General features: G+C 39.0%; 1 protein-coding gene and 1 long non-coding RNA gene across 7 annotated transcripts in view; one reads left to right on the top strand and one right to left on the bottom strand.

Annotated features, from left to right (window-relative positions):
• The window catches only part of LOC126354394 (zinc finger protein 239-like), a 73,488-nt gene that overhangs the window by 35,115 nt on the left and 12,659 nt on the right, over positions 1-25,714 (top strand). For all 5 annotated transcript variants that reach the window (XM_050004000.1, XM_050004004.1, XM_050004001.1 and 2 more), the window contains exon 4: positions 8,688-8,975. In XM_050004000.1, the coding sequence (XP_049859957.1) occupies positions 8,688-8,975 (288 nt within the window). The remainder of the gene's footprint in view (positions 1-8,687; positions 8,976-25,714) is intronic.
• On the bottom strand, positions 9,908-12,724 carry LOC126354397 (uncharacterized). 2 transcript variants are annotated; one of them, XR_007565318.1, is made up of 3 exons: positions 12,501-12,724; positions 10,711-10,821; positions 9,908-10,539 (listed from the first exon to the last, which is right to left on the bottom strand). It is a non-coding gene; the product is annotated as an uncharacterized LOC126354397 (long non-coding RNA). The 2 variants fall into 2 exon arrangements; XR_007565319.1 differs by lacking the exon at positions 12,501-12,724 and adding an exon at positions 11,567-11,889.

The following is a 25,714-nucleotide window of genomic DNA, read 5'->3' on the forward strand; positions in this document are numbered from 1 at the left end:
CAGGTGTATGGGGACATGTTCTAGTGTTGTGCCGTGAGTTAAACAGCACATTGTTATCAGATTTTTAATTATTCGGAAAGTGAGTCCTAGTGATACTCATCATGGTTTAAAGGCTGTTTATGGTGACAATGCTGTTGATAGATCTACTGTAAATCAGTGGCATGGTTGTGAGCTGGAAAAGTCACTATTATTGATGAAACATGCAGCAGACATCCAATCACTGCCGGGGACATTAAACTTTGATTTAGTAAGGCCAGCGAAATATTAGAGTATTGCAAACTGTATTGGAATATCCAAGGAGTCGGCATCATTATTGAAGTGTTGAATACTGTACAATCTGTGCATTATTGGGCACTATGCCTTCTCACAGACAAGAACTGACAGCGCTGATTGGAATTCTGCGAGAAACTTTCACAGTGCTACCATGATGAAGGAAACTATTTCCTTTTGAATATTGTGACAGTGTGACTTCTGAAATTTTCCCGGCATATTTGTTCTTCTAATAATTTCCGGGTATGCAGCCGGATCCCGTCGACATTCTGCCACGATATTTCGGCCCAGAGACGTCCGGCCATCATCGGGTGAGTACACTACTACTGAAGAGCCCAGGTGACAGTGGGCGAGACGTTGGTCCATCATTACAACCCAGAAGAAAAGGCATCAATGGCTGAGGGCATGGCTCAAATTCCAGTGGTGCCAGTTGGGTGTATCAATAGATCAGGTTTCACTAGGCATGGCCTGCATCTCAATAGGTATTGGAAGGAGAGGCTGGCAAAGCTTATAGGTGACAATGTAGTGGGTGGTAGTGGAATCACTCGTGGAAAAATTCCTGTAGTAATTGGTGTTAGAACTGCACCTTTCTTAGATTGAAGTCAACTGATAGGTATACCCTACTTAACAGAAGTCCCTTTAACAAAGGAATCACCTTCAGAAAAGGTCAGGTATCCAAGTAGAGAAGGAATTGATATAAAAGGTAGTAGAGATAAAGTTAGTGAAGTGCTTGTAGACATTGACTTTGACATTATTGGTATATCGTAGCAACAGTTAAATGATTTGACAATCCACAGGCTTCCTTTACCAGAGCACAGATTAGCTGGCTGTTTTACAAGGAGTTCCTTGCAGAATATGGGAGTGTCCATGTATGTAAGAAACAGTATTCAATTTGAGTCTGTATGTGTATCACAACTGTGCACTGAACAGGCACCTGAATGTTGTGCAGAGGCAGTTGAATTTTGTGCAACTAACTTCTAATTATTGTTGTTGTCTATAGGTCCCCTAACTCTGACTTCAGGGCATTTTTGCTCAAGCTAGAGAGGGTTCTCAGTTCACTTTATAGGAAGTACCAAAGTACCAAAAATTAGTTACATGTGGTGACTTCAATATTAATTTTGTATATGATTGTGCAAGAAAAGGGATGTTAGTAGATACCCTAAACTCATATGATGTGATGCAGACTGTGTTTTTTCGAACCAGTGTGCAGGGGAACAGTAGCACAGCCATAGACAATATTTTTATTAATTCTTTATTACTAGATGGCCATTCGGTTAGTTATGCACAAATTTTAACATTATGCACAAATTTTAACATGAAAAAGCTTTTGTACTCAAACAAATGTTGCATATAATTAAAAACTATGTAGGAAAGCTAATCCAACAGCAATAGCGAATTTTTTTAAACCTTGTTAAGGAACAAGAATGGCAGGATGTTTAGAGATACACTCCTGGAAATTGAAATAAGAACACCGTGAATTCATTGTCCCAGGAAGGGGAAACTTTATTGACACATTCCTGGGGTCAGATACATCACATGATCACACTGACAGAACCACAGGCACATAGACACAGGCAACACAGCATGCACAATGTCGGCACTAGTACAGTGTATATCCACCTTTCGCAGCAATGCAGGCTGCTATTCTCCCATGGAGACGATCGTAGAGATGCTGGATGTAGTCCTGTGGAATGGCTTGCAATGCCATTTCCACCTGGCGCCTCAGTTGGACCAGCGTTCGTGCTGGACGTGCAGACCACGTGAGACGACGCTTCATCCAGTCCCAAACATGCTCAATGGGGGACAGATCCGGAGATCTTGCTGGCCAGGATAGTTGACTTACACCTTCTAGAGCACGTTGGGTGGCACGGGATACATGCGGACGTGCATTGTCATGTTGGAACAGCAAGTTCCCTTGCCGGTCTAGGAATGGTAGAACGATGGGTTCGATGACGGTTTGGATGTACCGTGCACTATTCAGTGTCCCCTCGACGATCACCAGAGATGTACGGCCAGTGTAGGAGATCGCTCCCCACACCATGATGCCGGGTGTTGGCCCTGTGTGCCTCGGTCGTATGCAGTCCTGATTGTGGCGCTTACCTGCACGGCGCCAAACACGCATACGACCATCATTGGCACCAAGGCAGAAGCGACTCTCATCGCTGAAGACGACACATCTCCATTCGTCCCTCCATTCACGCCTGTCGCGACATCACTGGAGGCGGGCTGCACGATGTTGGGGCGTGAGCGGAAGACGGCCTAACGGTGTGCGGGACCATAGCCCAGCTTCATGGAGACGGTTGCGAATGGTCCTCGCCGATACCCCAGGAGCAACAGTGTCCCTAACTTGCTGGGAAGTGGCGGTGCGGTCCCCTACGGCACTGCGTAGGATCCTACAATCTTGGCGTGCATCCGTGCGTCACTGCGGTCCGGTCCCAGGTCGACGGGCACGTGCACCTTCCTCCGACCACTGGTGACAACATCGATGTACTGTGGAGACCTCACGCCCCACGTGTTGAGCAATTCGGCGGTACGTCCACCCGGCCTCCCCCATGCCCACTATACGCCCTCGCTGAAAGTCCGTCAACTGCACATATGGTTCACGTCCACGCTGTCGCGGCATGCTACCAGTGTTAAAGACTGCGATGGAGCTCCGTATGCCACGGCAAACTGGCTGACACTGACGGCGGCGGTGCATAAATGCTGCGCAGTTAGCGCCAATCCACGGCCAACACCGCGGTTCCTGGTGTGTCCGCTGTGCCGTGCGTGTGATCATTGCTTGTACAGCCCTCTCGCAGTCTCCGGAGCAAGTATGGTGGGTCTGACACACCGGTGTCAATGTGTTCTTTTTTCAATTTCCAGGAGTGTAGATGACAAATATAATGCTCTCCTTAACACATTCCTCATAATCTTTGTAGTTGTTTTCCATTAGAACATTCTAAACAGGGTGCTAGCAGCAAAGGCAGCCTGGGTGACTTACTAGTGGGATAAGGATATTGTGTAGAACAAAGTGGAAATTATATCAAATTTTTACAAGTAGCCACAATCAAGCTACATTACACCATTATAAACAGTATTGTAAGGTGCTTCAAAATGTTATTAGGAAGGCAAAGAGTATGTGGTACGCAAATAGGGAAACTAAATCAAAATCATATGGTCAGTTGTGAAGTAAGTGTCTGGTCAGCAGCACAAGATCGACGATATAAAGTCAGTTCGTAAAAAAATATTTCTGTTACTGATAACTTAGATATATGTACACTATTTAACAATTGTTTTCTGAGCATTGCTGGTGAATTAAGTAAAAACTTAAGTTTCGACAGGGGATCATCTAACTCTCTTGGAAAATGCCTTTTTGAGACTGGTGTCTGAAATATTCCTCTGTAGTATTGCCAATGGAGAGATTGGGTCAATAATTAAACCACTAAGGTCTAAGGACTGTCATGGATATGATGGAATACCTAGCAGAATATTAAAGTACTGTGCTGCACTTGATAGCCCTGTACTTAGCCAAAACTTTAGTTTTTTCTTTAAGAATGGTCATTTTCCTGGATGGATGGATATACTGGGTGGATTAAACAAAAAGTATCGAACACTAGGCATGTTTTTTGATTTCACTAAGGCATTTGATTGTGTTGCTCACAAAATATTGCTCCAGAAGTTGGACAATTGTGGAATATGGGGAGGGGCTCAGAATCCCTCCCTCACCCCCCCCCCCCCCCCCCCCCACACACACACACACACACACACACACACACACACACACACACACACACACACACACACACACACACACCTCGTACTTTAACAACAGACAGCTGTGATGGGGGTCAAGGAGGGTTACGGTCAAATGGGAGGGGGGGGGGGGGCAGGTATTAGTGTTGGGGCCACTCTTGTTCCTTATTTATATACAGGAAAATCTAAAATATTTCTGTTTGCTGATGACACTAGCTTGGTAGTAAGGGATGTTGTGTGCAACATTGGCTCAGTTTCAGATTGTACAGTTCATGACCTAAGTTCATGGCTTGTAGAAAATAAACGAATAGTAAATCACAGTAAGCCTTCAGCTTTTCTCTGTCAGAGGAAAGTTGTGATGAATATACTAATGTTTGAAAGACAACAAAAATTGTGCTATATTTGTCATCTGATAACCATAAAAATATAAACCCAGTATCAAGCAAGCTCCAGCATTACCGTCACTATAAAGAAGAATATATAAATTTCAGATTTACTTGAATAGATGAGGTGAGCAAGCCTACATCAAAATGATTGGTGTAATGTGGTGTTGTTAAATGGGTTTGTGGTACATAACAAGCTGAAAAGTCATTGGCAACAAAAGCATGACAGCATTAATTAACAACCACTAGAGTATTTTCAACATATGTGTACTTCCATTCATCTTCTGTCATGATGGAAATAAGAGTTAAACTCTCAGGTGAAGTCCTTCTGGCATCATTCAAAATTTCTGATAAGATTGCCAAGAAACAGAAACCCCAACATGTCAGCAACCTTATTTTACTCACATGTAAAGAAATTTTTGCCACTGTGTTGGGGACAGGAAGCAGTTGAATAGATTTCAAAAAGACTTCTATCAAATGATATAGTTAATCGCTGCATTGTGGGCATGTTAGTTAATATTCAGAGTAACTTTAGAGAAAACTTAACATGTAATTTGCACTACAATTAAATGAAAGCAGTGATTTTTCTAAAAACACTTAGTTCTTATCTTCTGAGAGTTGTGCTTTTTTTTTTTTGTTGTTGTGTAAATCAGGAGTTATTGAGCAATACCTGTTTAGTTGAGAACTGGAAACAATCGCCATTGGAGCTGATACACGCTGAAGTGCCAAAAAAAAACTGATATAGGCATGCATATTCGAATACACAGGCGAATACGCGTTGCAGTCGGCAATGCCTATATAAGACAAGAAGTGTCTGGCGCAGTCTGCTGCTACAATGGCAGATTATCAAAATTTAAGCGAGTTTGAATGTTATGTTATTGTCGGCACACGAGCGATGGGACGTAGCATCCCGAGGTAGCGATGAAGTGGGGATTTTCCTGTATGACCATTTCACAAGTGTACTGTGAATATCAGCAATCTGGTAAAACATCAAATCTCCAACATTGCTACGGCCAGAAAAATACCCTGCAACAATGGGACCGATGACGACTGAAGAGAATTGTTCAGTGTGACAGAAGTGCAACTGTTCTGCATATTGCTGCAGATTTCAGTGCTGGGACATCAAAAAGTGTCAGCGTGTGAACCATTCAATGAAACATCATCAATATGGGCTTTCGGAGCCGAAGGTTCACTCGTGTCCCTTGATGACTGCACTACACAAAACTTTACACCTCGCCTGCCCCCCCTCCCCCTCAACACCAACATTGGACTGTTGATGACTGAAAACATGTTGCCTGGTCGGACGAGTCTCGTTTCAAATAGTATTGAGCAGATGGACATGTACAGGTATGGAGACAACCTTGTGAACCCACGAACCCTGGGTGTTGGCAGGGGACTGTTCAAGCTGGTGGAGGCTCTGTAGTGGTGTGGGACGTGTAGTTAGTGATATGGACCCCTGATACTTCAAGATATTACTCTGACAGATGACACTTATGTAAGCATCCTATGTGATCACCTGCTTCCACTTCTGTCCATTGTGTATTCCAACAGGCTTGGACAATTCCAGCAGGACAATGCAACACCAAACATGTTTAGAATTCTTATAGAGTGGCTCCAGGAACACTCTTAAGAGTTACACACTTCTGCTGGCCACCCAACTCTCCAGATGTGAACATTATTGAGCATATCTGGAATGCTCTGCAATGTGCTGTTCAGAGGAGATCTCCACCCCCTCGTACTCATAAAGATTTATGGACAGCCCTGCAGGATTCATGGTGTCAATTCCATACAGCACCACTTCAGACATTAGTAGAATCCAAGCCACATCATGTTGCGGCACTTCTGCATGCTCGTGGGGGCGCTACACAATTTTAGGCAGGTGTACGTTTCTTTGGCTCTTCAGTGTATATGCTGCTGTTCAGAGTTTCTTTCAAGATAATGGACTCAAGGTTGATGGACTGCTTTCCTATATGTACTGATGGCATAGTTACAATGAGAGAAAATACAAAGGTGCTTCTCACTTCTGTACAGAATAAAAACCCGTCAGTAATAACTATTCATTGCTTTTTACATACTATCTCTTATGTTGAAGAGTACAGACAGAAATGATTTAGTTGATGCCATCTAAACGATTGTTTCAGTTATCAATAATGTAGAAACTCATCCTTGAAAATCGTGACTGAGAAACTTCGTAAAGAAATGGATGCAGATCATAAAGTGTTATTCCACAGCAAAATCCATTGGCTTTCCAGAGGGAAGATACTTACCATAGTTTTAAAAGACAAACACTTGCATTTTGTGAAACTAATGATGATAAGTTTGGTTACTGTGGATCTTCTAAAACCTCATTTGGTGTTCTGAGATGGGGAACTCTTCCAGTATTTTCAACGAACTTAACATTTTGAATTCAAGTATGCGGGGAGAGCATGAAATGATCTTATCATCAAGTGATGCAATCAGCTCACCATCCAGCCATCTTCAGGTGAGTGGCAGACTTTTGCCTGAAGATGGCTGGATGGTTGCCAGCCGAAATATTGTGGCAAAAAGTCAGCATGATCCGGCTGCAATCCCAAAACCTCATCAAAAATCGTATACGCCGGGAAAATTTCAAGAATCGCTTCTTGTAGACTATTGTTCAGGTGCCTTGGACTTCTAAACATTTAGTGAACACCTAATGGAAAAACGATATGCACTTAGATAATGCTTTGCTATAGTAATACAGAAAGGTGTGCAGCTGTACAGCAGATTTCATTTTCAATAGGCTTCCAGTACAATTGGAAAAAATGGTGATAAACTCAAAGTATTCAAGTTGAAAGGTTTCTTTGCAGGGCACAGGAGCTCCTTGCAGTAGTCGAGAAGTTTTATCTGCAATGTGTTATTTATTTGTACACTGTCTCAATATTTTTATTTTTTTGTAAATTCATTTGTGTACTTCATTTATAAATTTTCTGATCAGCATTCTGTAAACTATGCAGAGACTTCGTCCATTACCACCTAGCATCCACTTGCATGGTATCAGGGTGTGTGATAAATAAAAATAACCATATGTATTCAAATACTTGTGAGTGAGCTCCCACACATGGTTTTGCACATAGCCCGAAGGCTGCCATCTTGCAAAACCCCACTTGCAGCTTCATGAAACAAAGTGACAATGGAGCTGTGATTAGCATCTAACCATGTCACACAAGAAAGGAAATGCCATTTGTTTACTATGCAGTACTGTGTTGAAGCATACACTGAAACTAAAAACAATAATACAGTGTGTTCCACATAAAACTAGTACACCTCACACCCAAGATTCAAGTAACAATGAACTAACTGAAAATAAATAGATAATAGTATCAATGTGAATTTCTCTAGTTATGTTCCTTCTAAGATTGACAATAGACAATCTAAGATTGTCAGCATACACTTTGATTTTTAGCGAACTCCTTAAATAAAAATACACAGTGTAAAGCAGCCAATGTTTGAGGCAGTGTTGCCACTTCAGACAATTTGACTAGAGATGATTAGCTGGTATGTGAGGCATACCGGTTTTATGCGGGACACCCTGTTTTGTTAGGCAACATAAGAGTGTGTCTATTTTATGTGTTTTCCTCCTAAATACATCATAATTGTACATGTATAACTGTAACTGGCAAAATAAACAGTAGTAAATTTATGTAAATAAACAAAACGGAGAAAATAAAAGCAAAATCGCATTTCACCCACATGAGGAAAGTTGGACAGAAAAAGGCACCATGTGGACGCGTCGTGCGAGTTTATCGCAAAGCAGTAAATATCTTATATGTTATTGGAATTCATCATACAAGTTTAATTCCCAGGGATTTGACACCATGTGGCAATGAAATTACAGCATGGAACTTGGGGTCAAGTAAGCCCTTGAGCTGTGTCCATGCAGTTCTCTTCTAAAGACTTTCTCCCAATGGTATAAACATATGTGGTTAGCTAAGCCGCATTAGCCTAATGTGTTAAGTAGTCAAGAAGTAATTACACTAAATTTTTTGTCTCAGTTGGCGGTGCACATTCACAGGTAGCTCCAGCTGGCAGAACAGTTTTAAAGTCAGATTTGTTTGGCTGTTCTCCACCAAATTTTATCATTGCAAGTTTTGCTCCCAATTTGTAAGATTGCCCATTATTGCAGTCTCCTTTGTGTAATATGTACAGACGTGTGTTGTACTAATATGGAGGTGTGTGAGTGTGAGTGTGAGTGTGTGTGTGTGTGTGTGTGTGTGTGTGTGTGTGTGTGTGTGTGTCATATCTCACTGATACTTAAGTTTGCATATTAACTTCTTTCCATAGGCATTTGCAGAATCATCAAAATTGGCACAACATTCACGTACTCACACTGGAGAACGTCCATACTCCTGCTCAGAATGTGGCAAGACCTACTCTCATTCTTCACATCTTGCTGCCCACCGCCGCACACATGGTGGCGTGGAAGACGAAAGGGCATTTGCTTGCCCTTGCTGCCCTCGAGCTTTTGCTGCAGCTACAAAATTGGCTGAGCATGCCAGATCACACCTTCAGCAGCAGCAGCAGCAACAGCAGCAACATGGCCACAGTACAACTACATTGTCATCTTGCAAGGTTTTTAATTATTTTGATTCAGTTTGTTGGCAGTCACTATTTTTTTGGATTAAGCTATATGTCTTTGAAAGGTTTTATAGCTTAGTAAATTCCTGTGTAGAGAAAACTGTCTGTTGCCAACAGTGGCTGCTGTGTAAGAGCACATAAACACCCAAACTTTTGACACCTTGGTATCTATTGGTTATTTTTCATTGTCTGCTGTTAAACGTAATACAGATGCAGTAACCTGGAATATACAGCTCTTAAATCTTCCACACTACCCCTCTAGACTCCGTGAAATAGGGGTGAGCCAAAATTGCTTATCTGTAAAGCTGTTATTGTGATATTTGTAACAGACTCTAACTATGATTTCAGTCACAACTAGGAGTCGCAAGTAGCGTTTAACAGTCAACGCAGTGTGCCGTCTGTTGGCCAAATGTTGTACTTCTTTCTGTGAACCTTTCGCCATGCTACGGACTCTAGCTGGGATTTCAGTGACAAGTAGTTGAGTGCAGTTAACATTCAACACCATGTGCCTGTGCCATCTGATGGCTTAAGTTCATACTACTGTGTTTCTTTACAACATTCTATCGAGTCTTAACTGTGATTTCTGTGACAAGTCACAAGTAGCAACTAAAAAGTGCGGTTAATATTAGATGCCATATGGCATCTGTTGACCTACATTCTTATTTCATTCTAAGAACCTTGTCTCTAATGATATGGATGTATTACATACTTATGCTCAAAAAGAAATTAGCCAAGATGCTAATTTGCTCCGAGACAAATTTTATACTCGGTTGAGAATTTGTGCAACCAGTGAATGTGAAAGCCAAATAAAGGTTGTGCTAATAGGTAGACCTATAGTGCAGACTGGAATTTTCTTGACATGTTTAAACATACTTTTCATAATAAAAGCTAAAACTGTAGGGTAATTTCAGAAAACAGATAATGGATAAGGCTCTGATGAGTATATTGATGCATATTACACACATACATCGAACATAAACTACTAAAAATGCAATCTGGTGTCTATTATGTAAATTTATCAAATGTTTTAACAACTGTATTCACAAAATGGATATTTTTTTCAGACAGTACAATATGTAGTTAAACATTTGTCTGTGTTTTCAAATATTGCATAAATACTAGATCTAGTGCCAACTGCAAGAGCAGTTTTTTCCACTGTTTTCACTTGCACATTATCAACCTTAAAACTTGCAGTCTTCCAACCTAACATGACCTTGGCTACGCTACAGGTCACTCTGTTATCACAATCACAATTACATGGTGGCAGAGATTGACAGATCAATATCGCACACTAGCAAGTCGTTATCACTAAATGCACAGTAGAAAATTGTGGTATAGGGTGACTTAAACAAGGTGTACTTCACATTTATTATCCCTTTCAAATCATGTAATGACTTCAGTGATTCACTGTACCAATACTGATTTTGCACACTTATGTTATAAATTATGGCTCTCTTAAGCTGTGAGTTCCTCAAGAGTCATCTTGAATCTTCACAATTATCTCTTCTAAATGTGGAGAGGTACATAGAGCAGCCAGTAATCAAGATGGGAAATGAGCCTGGAAAATCATGAGGATTATTAAACTTTTATACTGCTTTCAATTGTTAACAATGTAATTCACATTATACAACTGCTAATATTTCTGGTAATGAAAGAAGTTGAGTGGGAAGAGATTTCACACTTTGCATAAATGATATCACTACATTATTTTATGAATTTAGAAACTAACCTTACTTCTGAGGAAGATGTTGTAAGGATGCTGTAGCAACTTCTCCACTTCTTGTCAATGGTATTTCAAATTATCGGTATATTAGGCAACAGAAAAATGTGATTCAGATGCCTGTGAACATAAGAATGCGGTTAGAATCCGTAATCTAAACCTGTTACTCTTACATTACTGTGTAGTAATTTGCTTCACTGCAAATTTAAGTGCAAAGCTAAACGATGTCAAAGTTAGCGTAAGAAGGGCTATGCGTGACAGAGGAGATAGAGAAGATCCAAAGAAGAGCGGCGCGTTTCCTCACAGTGTTATTTGGTAAGTGTGGTAGCATTACAGAGATGTTTAGCAAACTCAAGTGGCAGACTTTGCAAGAGAGGTGCTCTGCATTGCGGTGTAGCTTGCTGTCCAGTTTTCGAGAAGGTGCGTTTCTGGATGAGGTATTGAATATATTGCTTTCCCCTACATATACCTCCCGAGGAGATCACGAATGTAAAATTAGAGAGATTTGAGCGCGCACTGAGGCTTCCGGCAGTCTTTCTTTGCGCAAACCATATGCGACTGGAACAGTAAAGGGAGGTGATGACAGTGGCGCATAAAGTGCCCTCTGCCACACACCATTGGGTGGCTTGCAGAGTATAAATGTAGATGTAGTAATTTGTATTAAGATTCTCAACACCACAATATTAGTATTTTCACACTTGTTCCATTAATACAAAATTAAAGTCAAGGGAAGAACATAAGTAAAACATACTTGCTATTGACTTTTTTTATATGAAATTTTGCCTGTGGGCAAGCGTATCATTCCTGTATCATGTAATAACTGTGGAAGAATCGATGGAATATTAATAATACCATGTTACGTAACTTTTTGTCAGTTGGGTTATTGAAATGTTAACCGTAGGTCCTGACAAGTAACCGCCTATACAGGCGACAATGTTCCCAATGTACGACCAGCGGTTCTCGGCTCACGCTAGCGGTCAGAATTTTCCGAGTCCACAGTGTGGGATGTTATTCCGGACGCGTGCTGTAGTAGTCTTTATAGCAGCACGCGTCTGCGCTTGTAATGTTTGTAAACAGAAAGCGATAAGCGGTTACGTAATCACTGAGGTCAACGCTCACACAGTCAATGCCGTGTGGCTGAGCAATAGGTTATTAAGACAGTAATGTGTAGGGTTTTTTAAAAAAAAAAAAAAAAAAAAAGGTAAGGAGAGAGAAGTTTATATAGTACGTGGACCTAAAGTCGATAAAGTTGCAGGTCTCGAAAATTTTTAACAGCCGGGACGCCATCGCTTATCGGACATTCTAGATCTCAGACGTCTATTGGGACAAAACTTCATGCTGTAATTTATAGGGAGCCATGTTTTCGCTCAGCTCACGCGTTTACAAAAACTTATCTAGTGTTAATCATGTGATAAAAATAGCCCTTTCTGTGTATTGTCATTCTCAAGAAACGTTGATGCGATGCCTTGAACCGTTTTAGGAGATAAAACGATTTATACGACCACTTGATTCCCGAAGCGCAGGAAAGGATTCGGGCGCTCCGCGAGCGACCCATCCGCGGATATAACAGCCAAAATCTCAAGAACGAAAAGAGGTACCATTTCGGTCTCAACTTTAAGTACAGTTTAGATATATTGGTTACATTTCATAAGCAATAACGTATGGCCGTAAATGAGCTATAAGGAAAGTCTACACAGTGTGATTTTATCTCTGCAAATTCTTAAAAATTTCTTGCAGCTATGTTTTCTCAGTTTCGTGAAACACAGTAACTATGACGAATAACGAAAATAAATTCAGACCTTTATCGGGCAAAGATATCAAGCTATAATAGTTTTCTTAAAATCGAATGATTAGTATTCCATAGCTGACGTCGCGTCCGCTCCACTGCTTTGCCGGGAAGACACGGGGCTTCCGCACACACTGTCGCGTGTGCTGCAGCGACAAGATTCAAGCATGTTTGAATTCAAACGTCTCGAGTTGTAGCAGAGAATAGCAACGCCACGGATTTCGCCCACGTACGACACTTTCGAACTATACCTGCGGTTGGGTTTTGTTGCCTGAAGCTGTCGCGCTCTGTCGGTGGCATCTGTCACTCACGTAGGGCTCGGCCTTGGTAGAGAGCGAAGGGAGAAAAGTTGGGAATTCGTTAACTGCGATCCTGAATTGTGGCAAATTGCAGTACCGAAAAAGTAGTATTCACAGAAATCACCTATATCGGAAAATCGCAGTTTAGCCTATCCGCACCTTGAAACTCGGCGTCAGACGCGCGAGCACACCTTCTGTTGTGCACGTGTTAAGCAGCAGCTGCGCATGCGCAACTGGCCTGACGTAATTGTCTCATGGGTCAAATACATGCGAATCAGATGAACAGTGTGCACGGTTTTTTTCTATGCGTTACAACTCAACTAGAAGTTTACGTAAATGCCACTAGATACGCCCATATATTTCCATTCGCTTGGCAATTCCATTAGGTGGCAGCACACTTGTCAGATGTGCCAATTCACACGTTGTATAGTAAATTAAATCGGACGTCTGTATAGGTTGTAGTTATACTGACAAAAAACTTATTACGTGAGTTTCTGTAGGAGTTTTATACATATTAACTTTAGGATTTTATCGTATATTTATTCCTAACAGAAGACTGTATCAGTTTAGTTGGTTTCATTTACCTGTAGTCAGGTGACTATGTTGATAGACACCTAAATTTAATCAGTTCCATAAACGACAGTGTGTGTTTGAAGTTGATTTGGGGCTGTGTGGGTGACAGTATGGACACGAAACAGTGAATCGGATTTTATGTGCAGGGTCATTATGAACTCTGTTGAATCGATTTTAAGAGCTAACAGAAAACTAAATTACCAGGACAAGTTAGCTGCAAAGGAACTAGGGCCCCCCAGACCAGATCTCTTGATTGAGAATGTGACAAAATCAGTTAAGCGTGACTACAAGCGAACATTTAACAAAGAATTGTATGACAAGCATAAGTGGCTGTGTGGGTGCAACTTAAGACAGGCACTGTATTGTTTCCCATGTCTGATTTTCAGCCTGGAAGTCAATTCATGGACTAATAAAGGTGTTAGAGATCTTGTACATTTGTCTGAAAAAATAAAAAAGCATGAAAACTCTCATGTACACAAAAATGCAAACATTGAACTCTCAGTGCTTGGTAAAGTGAACATAAGTACTCAGCTTGACAGTGTATACAGAGAATCTGTCAGGAAACATAACAAGCAAGTGGACAGGAATAGACATATCCTCTCCAGGTTAATAGACTGCATAAAATTTTGTGGTGCATTTGAGTTAGCTTTACGTGGTCATGATGAAAGGGAAGATCCAGAAAATCCAGGAGTCTTTCGTGGGCTTGTAAATTTAGTAAGTGCTATTGATGGCTCAATGAAGGAACACTTAGAAACAGCAGCTGTGTTTAAAGGTACATCCAGAACAGTTCAAAATGAACTTCTGGATTGTATGCTAAGTGTATGCAGAGAAATTATAACACAAGAAATTTTAAATGCGCATTATTTGGCTATAATGGCAGATGAAACAACAGATGTGTCCACCATGCAACAGTTTGTGATTGTGTATAGATACGAACTTAATGGCTCTGTTGTGGAGAGGTTTTGGGGCTTCTTTAACCCTGACGCACAGGACGCTGAGACGCTATTTAAGGTGATAAATTCTGAATTGCAAAAGCATGCAGATGGAAAGAAGGAAAAAGTGATTGCACAATGCTATGATGGTGCTGCTGTTATGAGTGGAGGCATCAATGGTGTTCAGGCAAGGCTTAAGCAGATGTATCCTAGAGCTTATTATATTCACTGCTATGCTCATCAACTTAATCTAGTTTTGCAGAAAGCTGCATCTATAAACAAATCTGCTAGAATATTTTTTTCTAATCTCTCAGGCTTTCCAGCTTATTTCTCCCGGTCGTCACACGGAACATGTGTGCTAGACAGAGTTGTGCAAACTAGACTACCACGGATAGCAGCTACAAGATTGGTGTTTAACATTCAGACAGTCAACACAATTAGAGAGAACAAGGAAAGTATGATAGACTGTTTAGGAGAAATTACCCTCTCTGACCGTGTAGATGACAAAACCAGACGAGAAAGTTATGGGCTCCTCTCCAATTTGAAAAATCCTGAGTTCTTATTTTGGCTAGAATTTTTTCATAGGCTCATGCCACATGCAGACATGCTCTTCAGAAAACTACAACATCGGAATGTTGAAGCAATAACTGCTAGACAATACTTATTGGAGTTTGAAGATGTAATTACAGGAATAAGAAATACTGCCATTGAAGAAATTTCGGCATCGTGTGAAGAACAAATTCAAAAGAAAAGAAAATCAGAAAACAAAGTAGAAGATGCGAAGGAAGTTTGTGACGCCATAATAAGTCATATGAATGAAAGATTTTCATTCACTAATCACCTTGTGGCATCAAAATTGTTAGATGTGAGCTCATTTTCTCTTTTTTCGACAAATTTTCCTGAGAGAGAACTTGACATTACTGTTGAAATTTACCCCTGGTTATCGAAGGTGCAGCTGAGAACAGAGCTAGAAGTACTCTATAGTAGAAGAGACTTTCAACGCGCAGGTGGTGCTGTTGCAATTCTACAGCTACTATTAGACAACAAATTGGATCTAGACACTTTTCCGCAGTTATGTGAACTAATGAGGATAGTTATAACTACTCCTCTTACAACAATTGAACCTGAACGTTGTTTCTCAACAATGAAAAGGATAAAAACCTTTCTTCGAAACACAGTGACAGAGAACAGGCTTTCGGCATTGGCAATGCTCGCAATTGAGGAAAAGTTTGTGAATCATACTAAAGACTTCAATCATAGAGTGATTGAGACATTTGCCCAATTAGAAAACAGAAGCATGGATTTTCTTTATAAATAGGCAATTTTATTCATGCTGCAGTATAGTTTTCTCTGTTTAATATATACCTACAGTACAGTGTAACATGTATTTATATTACTTTTGTGTGGACTATACGGAAGAATAGGACATTTCTTAAGAAGAGGTTTATGCCTGTTTTCTGATTCAGAAACTGAGATTTGGTGAGTGATAAAACTTTAACAATAGTAATATTTGGCTGACGAGATGGAGAGTAGTGAAAACTTATATATTATTTTGTTCTTGTCCGAAACACTAATAAATTATGTACAAAACAACAAAATTCCACAAAAACATGTCTTTCTTTCAACAGACAATTATGCATGTTGTTATTATTAGTATTATTATTGGCAGTGGCTGCAGTTGTAAAATTTTTTTCATTATCACAACTGTTATGCAGCAGATGCTATTTCATACATTGAGGTTGATCTAAGTCTAAAAATTTGTGAACACCCAAAATGCGTACTTACAAGCAGCCACTGTCTAACGGTATCAAATATTATGTTATTGTAACAAATTTTTAACAATTGCTTTATCAGGAACCAGCTTTTAGTGAACACAATAAAATTTTGTGTTCATATTAATATTGATTTGGACAATTGTGTTTACTCAGTATGTTTTCAGTGATTACTTGGTCCCTCAGCACTATTTGCTTTCATTCAGTTATTTGAGACTCAAGGTATACATGAACAAAAAAGAAGCAACTGCTATAAACTTCCTGTAAACTAGTTTTGCTTAGTTGGACTAGTTGACATTGTTGCTTTCAGTTAAACTACACAGCTGCTGTTTATCAACTGCCTGCTTATTATTTATTTATTTATTTGTGCATTTATTTTACCTGGCAAGATTAGGGCCTTCAGGCCCTCTTACACCTAACCAGGCATACTCAGATTGAACGAGTTACAGTTTCTACAGAACATTAAGGACATATAACGTATTATGCAGTATTGATGTTAAAGAATAAAAATAGAGATTATAACAGTAGTACAATGATAACTATAACAATAAAAAATAATTATAACACTCAATAATAATAATAATAATAATAATAATAATAATAATGATAATAATGATAATAATGATAATTTATATGGCTGCCTGTAATTTATACAGAATGACAGTTAAATATACTCTGTAAGAATACGGGTCTGGTTACATGTTGAAGAATTTTGCACTTGAGTGCTTAAACTCACTCCAAACCGTAGTCAGTTGAGAAGGAAATGTGCAAGGAAGAGCATGTAAAGACAGATGAATGAAAATGTCTTTGCAAGATTTGTAGTTGTCTACATTATACAGTATCCATATTGTATACTTTCATTGAATTAATACTTTTAGTTTAGCTATGTTGCCCCAGGATAATGCCATGAGACATTAGATTGTGAAAATATTAGATGAGTTCACTCCATTGTCTTCAACCAAACATACAACAGATGCTCTCAAGTGTGCTAGCAAACAGAGCTTCTTAGTTAGTTTAGCTCTCGATTTACTCAGTTTTAGTTGTTTATCTGACTGGACCCAAGGTATTATATATGTAGTCCAAAATTTTGTAATAAAGGTCTTCATGATTGTGACTTTAAGACATAAACTGTCTTAGAAGAAAATCACTTCTAAAGTTTCTGCATTGGATAATATGTTTCCTTATTAAATACAGTCTGATAATAAAGAACAAACTTGTTTTAAATATTTATGCCTATTGGTGCAAATCTGCTACAAAATATGAACAAAGTGCCAAATACTAACAAAAGTCTCACGTTTTTTGCTGTGTTACGACAAATGATGTGTGCCCACTATCAGCCAGAAGGTCAGTGTGTAGACAGCTGCTAATTTTGTCATATACTTTTATATAAGATTTCTTCAACATAAGTCACAGCCATTTGTATTCTGTTTTCGAGCTCATTAATATCACAAGTTGAAGGGGAAGTGAGAATGTTCCTTCATGTCTCTCCACATGAAAAAGTTACATAGGATCACACCTTACCATCTCGAAAACCAAGAATGTCGACTAATGTTCTGGGTTCCTGTGCACCCTATCCTGCATTGAGACAATGTAACTTTCAGCTGTCATCAACCTGAGGGTTGGTTTGTACACAACAATGATTTACTAAGCATGTTCCTATTGGAAATGATCTGCCTTTGACTTCACGTGGCTATTGGCCTGACTTGCGTACCCAGTTACAGTTCCCCACTTACAGCTTCATGTGGACTCCAAACCTCAGTGCAAACTGGCACTTAAGACGTCAACAAATTGCAGCGGTTTTTACAATGATTTCTCAATGTGGCAGTGCATTATTGAAAAAATTAGTGTACTTTCTTGTGAGTGTGGAGAGGCTCCATCCCGTTGGAGTATGAAATTGGTAGTCCTCTTGAAGTTGTGGAAAAAGTGACATCTACTGGATATCAACAGTTCAAGCCAGTCACTGTGTTATCATCAAGTGTCAATCCAAGTGAAGTGATCGATTAAAAATTAAGTTCGCTTCTTGACCATTTTTAAATATTTTGCTTTTCATATGTGTGATTGCTTTTCAACTTTGAGACATTAGCATTAATTTTAATATCTCTGCACTGAGCTATGTCACAGTGTTGCAGTTGACATTATTGTTTTTAGGGAACTCTTCTCCACAACAGTGTTTATTCCTCAGAATACCCTAAATTCAAAACTAACCAGTCAAGATGACCTCCAAAGTTTTGGTATTGTAAACTCAGAAAATGCACATTTTTAGACCCAAAAATAACAACGGAGTGATTAATCAGAGTGTGGTTTTTTCCTCTGGTTAGATATCGTACACTACTAGACTTATACAGAGCAAGAACATTGACAAATGTTTCCTTAATTTTTATAAATTATTGAAATTTGAAAATCTTTATTTGTTTGTGAAGTTTGGGGCCTATTATCTCTGATGGGACCGACTATAAAAATTTGATTTTGTGCATTTTCTATGTCTATATGATGGAAGAGCTGTAGTTTTCAATTATCATACTTTCGAGATGCGGTGTTTCCTAATTCTAGTAGTGACTTATTTCTTCAGAGAGCTTTAGTGATATAGAACAAGGACTCCCAGTTGCTGTGGTAAGTTCAAGCTTTCTTAAAATGTTTTTCATTGGTACCCAACTTTGCAGATTTTTGAATGATGATCATGGGTTGGCAGGGTGGTAAAAGTGCACAAAAACATCATTGTTTTCCAACCTTATTCTTTCAGTCTGTGCAAGCCACCATTGTCTATCACATACACATGCCACTGTGTCATTCAGTGTTAAAGACTGAGGTTAAATTTTGCTAACACAGTGATCCTCTTAAATTTCGGTTTCTGATGTTTCTTTGCATTGAACTAAGTTTTTTGCAATGCCAAGGAATGTGTAGAATTGCTTTGTTCCTTTTATTGCTATACAGATTTCAAATCTGGTTTGAAGTGTTGTTTTGATATGAAGAACTACCTTTTCTTTCTTGCTGAGAAAGTATGTGATGGCTTTAGTATTATCTTTGGGAAACACATACATGTCCTCTGTTGTAAGAATTTGGTCTGTGTTCTTTCTTTGTGAGATGGCTTTGCTCACTTCATATTTTGTTATACCTCCTCTTCCATTTCATGCAATTTTACCATGGCAAGAGACAAAAAAGTACCATTTGGTCTGCAACCTAAAATACACTTTTGGTTGCAAAGATTTGAAAAATTCTTTTTGTTGTTGTATTGACAACCACTTCCATCCGAGAAGTATATGACCACCTCAACCTTGGGCAAATTTTCTTTTATGTAATTTGTTACATACTTTTGAAACACATGGCTAGCCAAAGTGTTGTGCTCCAGGTAGTCACTTAGAATGCAAATTGATGAATTGCAGACTTTCATTTTTGAAGTACAGAAAAAATGGATGCACTGTTGCCTGGTCATTGACCCAGTGATACCCTTCTATTTCATCTTGAACCACAAATGTAAAGTTTTCTGCAAAATCAGCTAAGACTGTGCATTCAGTTTCATAAAATTGTGCCTTTTTGTCCTCCAAAAACTTGCTTCCGAGTTAAGAAACATAAGTGGTGTTGATATTTTCTAAGTTATCAATTAAAGATTCAAAGCAATCTTCCTGAGATTTAACCACTGTTATCATTTCAGCCCTGTCAGTTGTGATCCACTGTTTGAAGGTAACTCCTCAGAGTCATTAAAGAATTCAAAAGTGGCTTCTTTACCATGGCATTTATCAAACTCGTCATGCAGTCACAGTTGTTAGTGTCACAGACCATTAAATCTAGTAACTCTTTGTAGCTAACATCATTGAGTTTTGCTCCTGGAGTCATCAGTTTACATTTTGACAATATAAGCAAACACATACAGTGTGTGTTCCTGAAGATCTAGCCAAAACAACCACTTAGGGTGAAGGTTGCAAAAATTTTGACGTTCCAATTTTGCATTCAGTATCAGCATTTTTGAAAAATACATACAGATCATTTAAATTTTAGAGCAGTAGCCGTTATTGCTTTGTTACTTTGTTTATAACAACTCTTGCTATCTTTGCTGCCTGAGCACATTGTTCCATTTTCATCTTAAAAAAAAAAAAACTGCTGGATCTTTTCAATTGTTTCTTCACTTAACACTGACTCCTATCTTCTTTCCTAAAACTGGTAGAATGCCTTGCTCTTTCATTAATTTTCAGTTTAGTCGAACCAAACAATCAACTACGTTGAACTTGTGAACTATTTTTTCCTCTTGACCAAGACTCGGGGAGCAAACTTAAAATTTTAACTTTTCCTCTTTAGGTGTCAGTGAACACTTGCTTTTCAATTTCTCAGTTTAGCTCGAATATTCAGTGTTGTGTCATCCTGGAGGTAGGTTTTCCTCTTTTTTTAGAAATACTGTGTATCTTCATTATTAAAGCATGATTCTTAGTCTCTTCTAATTTTGTCTGAAATTCATTTCACCTTGCTTTTCTTTTTCTACTACTCAGTTTTTTTTATTTGCGAAGTAAGAGATAGCTGTAAATTGGAACAATCAAAATCCAATTTGCTAATAGCTTCATAATTAGGAATATAAATGTCATTGACAAGGTTATAGGATTCTGATCCTGGATTCTCCATAAGTACTTTTAAGTCACAATTTGAGCATAGAGAATTTCCAGGAATTGCATTAACTTTCACTTGGGAAGCTGTTTTACTTGCGCTTCACAAGAACCGATGTTCAAATTTTATTTCCCTCAAAGCTTTAATAACTGCACTTTTACAAAAAATGTGATTGCGTTTCAGAATATATTTTTTTCTCATGATACCCACAAAATTTTTAATACAGAAGCGCCAACTTGTAATTTAAACAAAGTTTATCTATCTTCATGAAAGCAATTAACATTTTTTAAGTTTCTTAAAACTGAACCCATAAACTGTTTCGTGACACATTCACTTACAATATGTACAATAGAGCTCTGTTTGGCCATTTTATTGCATTCCAGATAGTCATTCAAATTTATTTAATATTAAATTTCAAAATTATGTTAATTAATTAAAAACTACACTCATGAGAGAAGCACTTAAAATATCCTACACTCTCAATCAAGTGTGTGCATCCACTCTAGCAAAGGTTTCTCAACAGACTGACAGCACCACCACCACCACACTCAGAAAATGTAATGGGGATACATAGTTCATGTAGACACTCGCTACTGACTTCTTGGCTCCTGCGTAGACTTGTAAATCTGTTGACTGAGCTCTTGTAAACACTTTTCTTGAGGACTAAACTCGTGTACAAAACTGTAGCCTTTTCAACAACAGATAAATTTCACATGTTTATTATTTTACTTTTATCATTTTGAACATGTAATAATGTGCTACATAATTGAGAATAAACCTAAATGTAAGTGGGCAATTTTTTCAACATAGAACTGAAACAAAAACTCTTATTGTTCAGTATTTTGTTATTATAATAAATAATACTAATTGCGTACAGGGTGATAGTGTTAGCTAAATATAGGTTACAACTAAATTTTATTACAATGAAACAACAAGTCAGTTACATAGCAACAATCATAAGATCAACTGTGAAGTAATGTCACTTATTTCATCATTTTCAAGAATTCATACCTTTGTTCACAGTCAAACATCAATGTTGAAATTTTTACAGAACTTTGCTATCATATAAGCGTACAAAAATCAAATTTTTATATTGAGTCTCACCGGAGATAACTGGTGCCAAACATAACAAAATTAAAGATTTTCAAATTTCAAAAACTTAGAACAAATTAAGTAAACATTTGTCAGTGTTCTTGCTGCATATAAGGGTAGTAGTTGATGATAACCAGCTAGAAGATAAAAATACACTCTGACGAATAAACAATCATGTCAATTGCAATTTTGTGACTTAACCCAGTGCAGAGATATTCAAATTAGTGCTAATGTCTCCAAATTGAAAAACCATCATGTGCTTACAAATGAAACTGCCCACCATTCCACAATGGTGCAAAGTATTTTTTTAAAATGTTTTAAATTACTCAGGTATAGGGTAGACACCTATAAAAAATCAAAATATTTAAAAAATGGTCAAGTAACCCTCGTTGGGTCACTTCATATGGATTGACCCTCAAAATGTTGGGCTGTACACATTTTCATAAGAAATTACACAAAACATATTTACTTTAAGTAAATATATTTCATGATTGATGATTTTCTGGAGGTTATGAAGTCCCCAAATGGTGTGCACATTATGCACCACTAATCTCAAATATGCTGAAAAGTTACCCTGGTGTCATTTGGAAGAGTGTTTTGATATTATCAAATTTCCTTTTAGCACAGTTGTTATTGATGTGGTTTGTAGACTAATGTTTGCCATGATATTCACTACACGGTCATATGGGAAACTTCATGTCACTGCTTGTGTGGCAAGAAGACTCTTGTGTGCTCTGCTCATAAGCTTGCTGAATGCTCTCCACACTTTCATCAGAAGTGTGCTGTCAAGCTGGACTCCTACATTTGGTCATACATCCTAGGCAAATGCAATGATGCTTCAAACTAAACATTACCAATGCGTAGATTGGCCTTCAGCAGAATTTCTTCAAAACTATAGCCCAATCCCTTTCTGTCAATATTATTTCCTTTCTGGAATCTCTGTTACGATAATTTAGAACATTTTATAATGTGGCAGTGAAGCAGTTGTAATAATGTAAAACAATTTCTATCTTTTATTTAATCAACGTTTTGCAGCATTTGTTGACGGTAGTGATAAATTGTTAAAATTGGTTCACCTGTTTTGAAGCTCACTGTGCGTTTGTCACTGTAACATCACCAACACCAATACATTTGCAACGTGTCCATGAACCTTACACAAAACTAATAATTATCTGCTCTGTGGTGGCGTCAACTGACCAGGCCACAGTTTTCCGGTCATCTAGGGTCCAATTGAAACGGCCACATCTACATCTACATGACTACTCTGCAATTCACATTTAAGTGCTTGGCAGAGGGTTCATCGAACCACAATCATACTATCTCTCTACTATTCCACTCCCGAACAGCGAGCGGGAAAAACGAACACCTAAACCTTTCTGTTCGAGCTCTGATTTCTCTTATTTTATTTTGATGATCATTCCTACCTATGTAGGTTGGGCTCAACAAAATATTTTCGCATTCGGAAGAGAAAGTTGGTGACAGAAATTTCGTAAAAAGGTCTCGCCGCGACGAAAAACGTCTATGCTGTAATCATTTCCATCCCAACTCGTGTATCATATCTGCCACACTCTCTCCCCTATAACGTGATAACACAAAACGAGCTGCCCTTTTTTTGCACCCTTTCAATGTCCTCTGTCAATCCCACCTGGTAAGGATCCCACACCGCGCAGCAATATTCTAACAGAGGACGAACGAGTGTAGTGTAATCTGTCTCTTTAGTGGACTTGTTGCATCTTCTAAGTGTCCTGCCAATGAAACGCAACCTTTGGCTCGCCTTCCCGACAATATTATCTATGTGGTCCTTCCAACTGAAGTTGTTCGTAATTTTAACACCCAGGTACTTAGTTGAATTGACAGCCTTGAGAATTGTACTATTTATCGAGTAATCAAATTCCAACGGATTTCTTTTGGAACTCATGTGGATCATCTCACACTTTTCGTTATTTAGCGTCAACTGCCACCTAACACACCATACAGTAATCTTTTCTAAATCGCTTTGCAACTGATACTGGTCTTCGGATGACCTTACTAGACGGTAAATTACGGCATCATCTGTGAACAGTCTAAGAGAACTGCTCAGATTGTCACCCAGGTCATTTATATAGATCAGGAACAGTAGAGGTCCCAGGACGCTTCCCTGGGGAACACCTGATATCACTTCAGTTTTACTCGATGATTTGCCGTCTATTACTATGAATTGCGACCTTCCTGACAGGAAATCACGAATCCAGTCGCACAACTGAGACGATACCCCATAGCTCTGCAGCTTGATTAGAAGTCGCTTGTGAGGAACGGTGTCAAAAGCTTTCCGGAAATCTAGAAATACGGAATCAACTTGAGATCCCCTGTCGATAGCGGCCATTACTTCGTGCGAATAAAGAGCTAGCTGCGTTGCACAAGAGCGATGTTTTCTGAAGCCATGCTGATTACGTGTCAATAGATCGTTCCCTTCGAGGTGATTCATAATGTTTGAATACAGTATATGCTCCAAAACCCTACTGCAAACCGACGTCAATGATACAGGTCTGTAGTTAAATGGATTACTCCTACTACCCTTCTTAAACACTGGTGCGACCTGCGCAATTTTCCAATCTGTAGGTACAGATCTATCGGTGAGCGAGCGGTTGTATATGAGTGCTAAGTAGGGAGCTATAGTATCAGCGTAATCTGAAAGGAACCTAATCGGTATACAATCTGGACCTGAAGACTTGCCCGTATCAAGCGATTTGAGTTGTTTCGCAACCCCTAAGGTATCTACTTCTAAGAAACTCATGCTAGCAGATGTTCGTGTTTCAAATTCTGGAATATTCCATTCGTCTTCCCTGGTGAAGGAATTTCGGAAAACTGCGTTCAATAACTCCACTTTAGCGGCACAGTCGTCGATAACAGTACCATCGGCACTGCGCAGCGAAGGTATTGACTGCGTCTTGCCGCTTGTGTACTTTACATACGACCAGAATTTCTTCGGATTTTCTACCAAATTTCGAGACAATGTTTCGTTGTGGAACCTATTAAAGGCATGTCGCATCGAAGTACGTGCCAAATTTCGCGTGTCTGTAAATTTTAGCCCATCTTCGGGATTTCGCGTTCTTCTGAACTTCGCATGCTTTTTCCGTTGCCTCTGCAACAGCGTTCGGACCTGTTTTGTGTACCACGGGGGATCCGTTCCATCTCTTACCAATTTATGAGGTATGAATATCTCAATTGCTGTTGCTACTATATCTTTGAATTTGAGCCACATCTCATCTACATTCACATAGTCAGTTCGGAAGGAATGGAAATTGTCTTTTAGGAAGGCTTCTAGTGACACTTTATCCGCTTTTTTAAATAAAATTATTTTGCGTTTGTTTCTGATGGATTTGGAAGAAATGGTATTGAGCCTAGCTACAATGACCTTGTGATCACTAATCCCTGTATCAGTCATGATGCTCTCTATCAGCTCTGGATTGTTTGTGGCTAAGAGGTCAAGTGTGTTTTCGCAACCATTTACAATTTGCGTGGGTTCGTGGACTAACTGCTCGAAATAATTTTCGGAGAAAGCATTTAGGACAATCTTGGAAGACGTTTTCTGCCTACCACCGGTTTTGAACAAGTATTTTTACCAACATACCGAGGGTAGGTTGAAGTCCCCACCAACTATAACCGTATGAGTGGGGTATTTATTTGTTACAAGACTCAAACTTTCTCTGAACTGTTCCACAACTGTATCATCGGAGTCTGGGGGTCGGTAGAAGGAGCCAATTATTAACTTAATTCGGCTGTTAAGTATAACCTCCACCCATACCAATTCGCACGGAGTATCTACTTCGACTTCACTACAAGATAAACCACTACTGACAGACACAAACACTCCACCACCAATTCTGCCTAATCTATCTTTCCTGAACATCGTCTGAGACTTCGTAAAAATTTCTGCAGAACTTATTTCAGGCTTTAGCCAGCTTTCTGTACCTATAACGATATCAGCTT

The sequence above is a fragment of the Schistocerca gregaria genome, chromosome 3, assembly GCF_023897955.1.
Source record: "Schistocerca gregaria isolate iqSchGreg1 chromosome 3, iqSchGreg1.2, whole genome shotgun sequence".
In the NCBI taxonomy this organism is placed as follows: domain Eukaryota; kingdom Metazoa; phylum Arthropoda; class Insecta; order Orthoptera; family Acrididae; genus Schistocerca; species Schistocerca gregaria.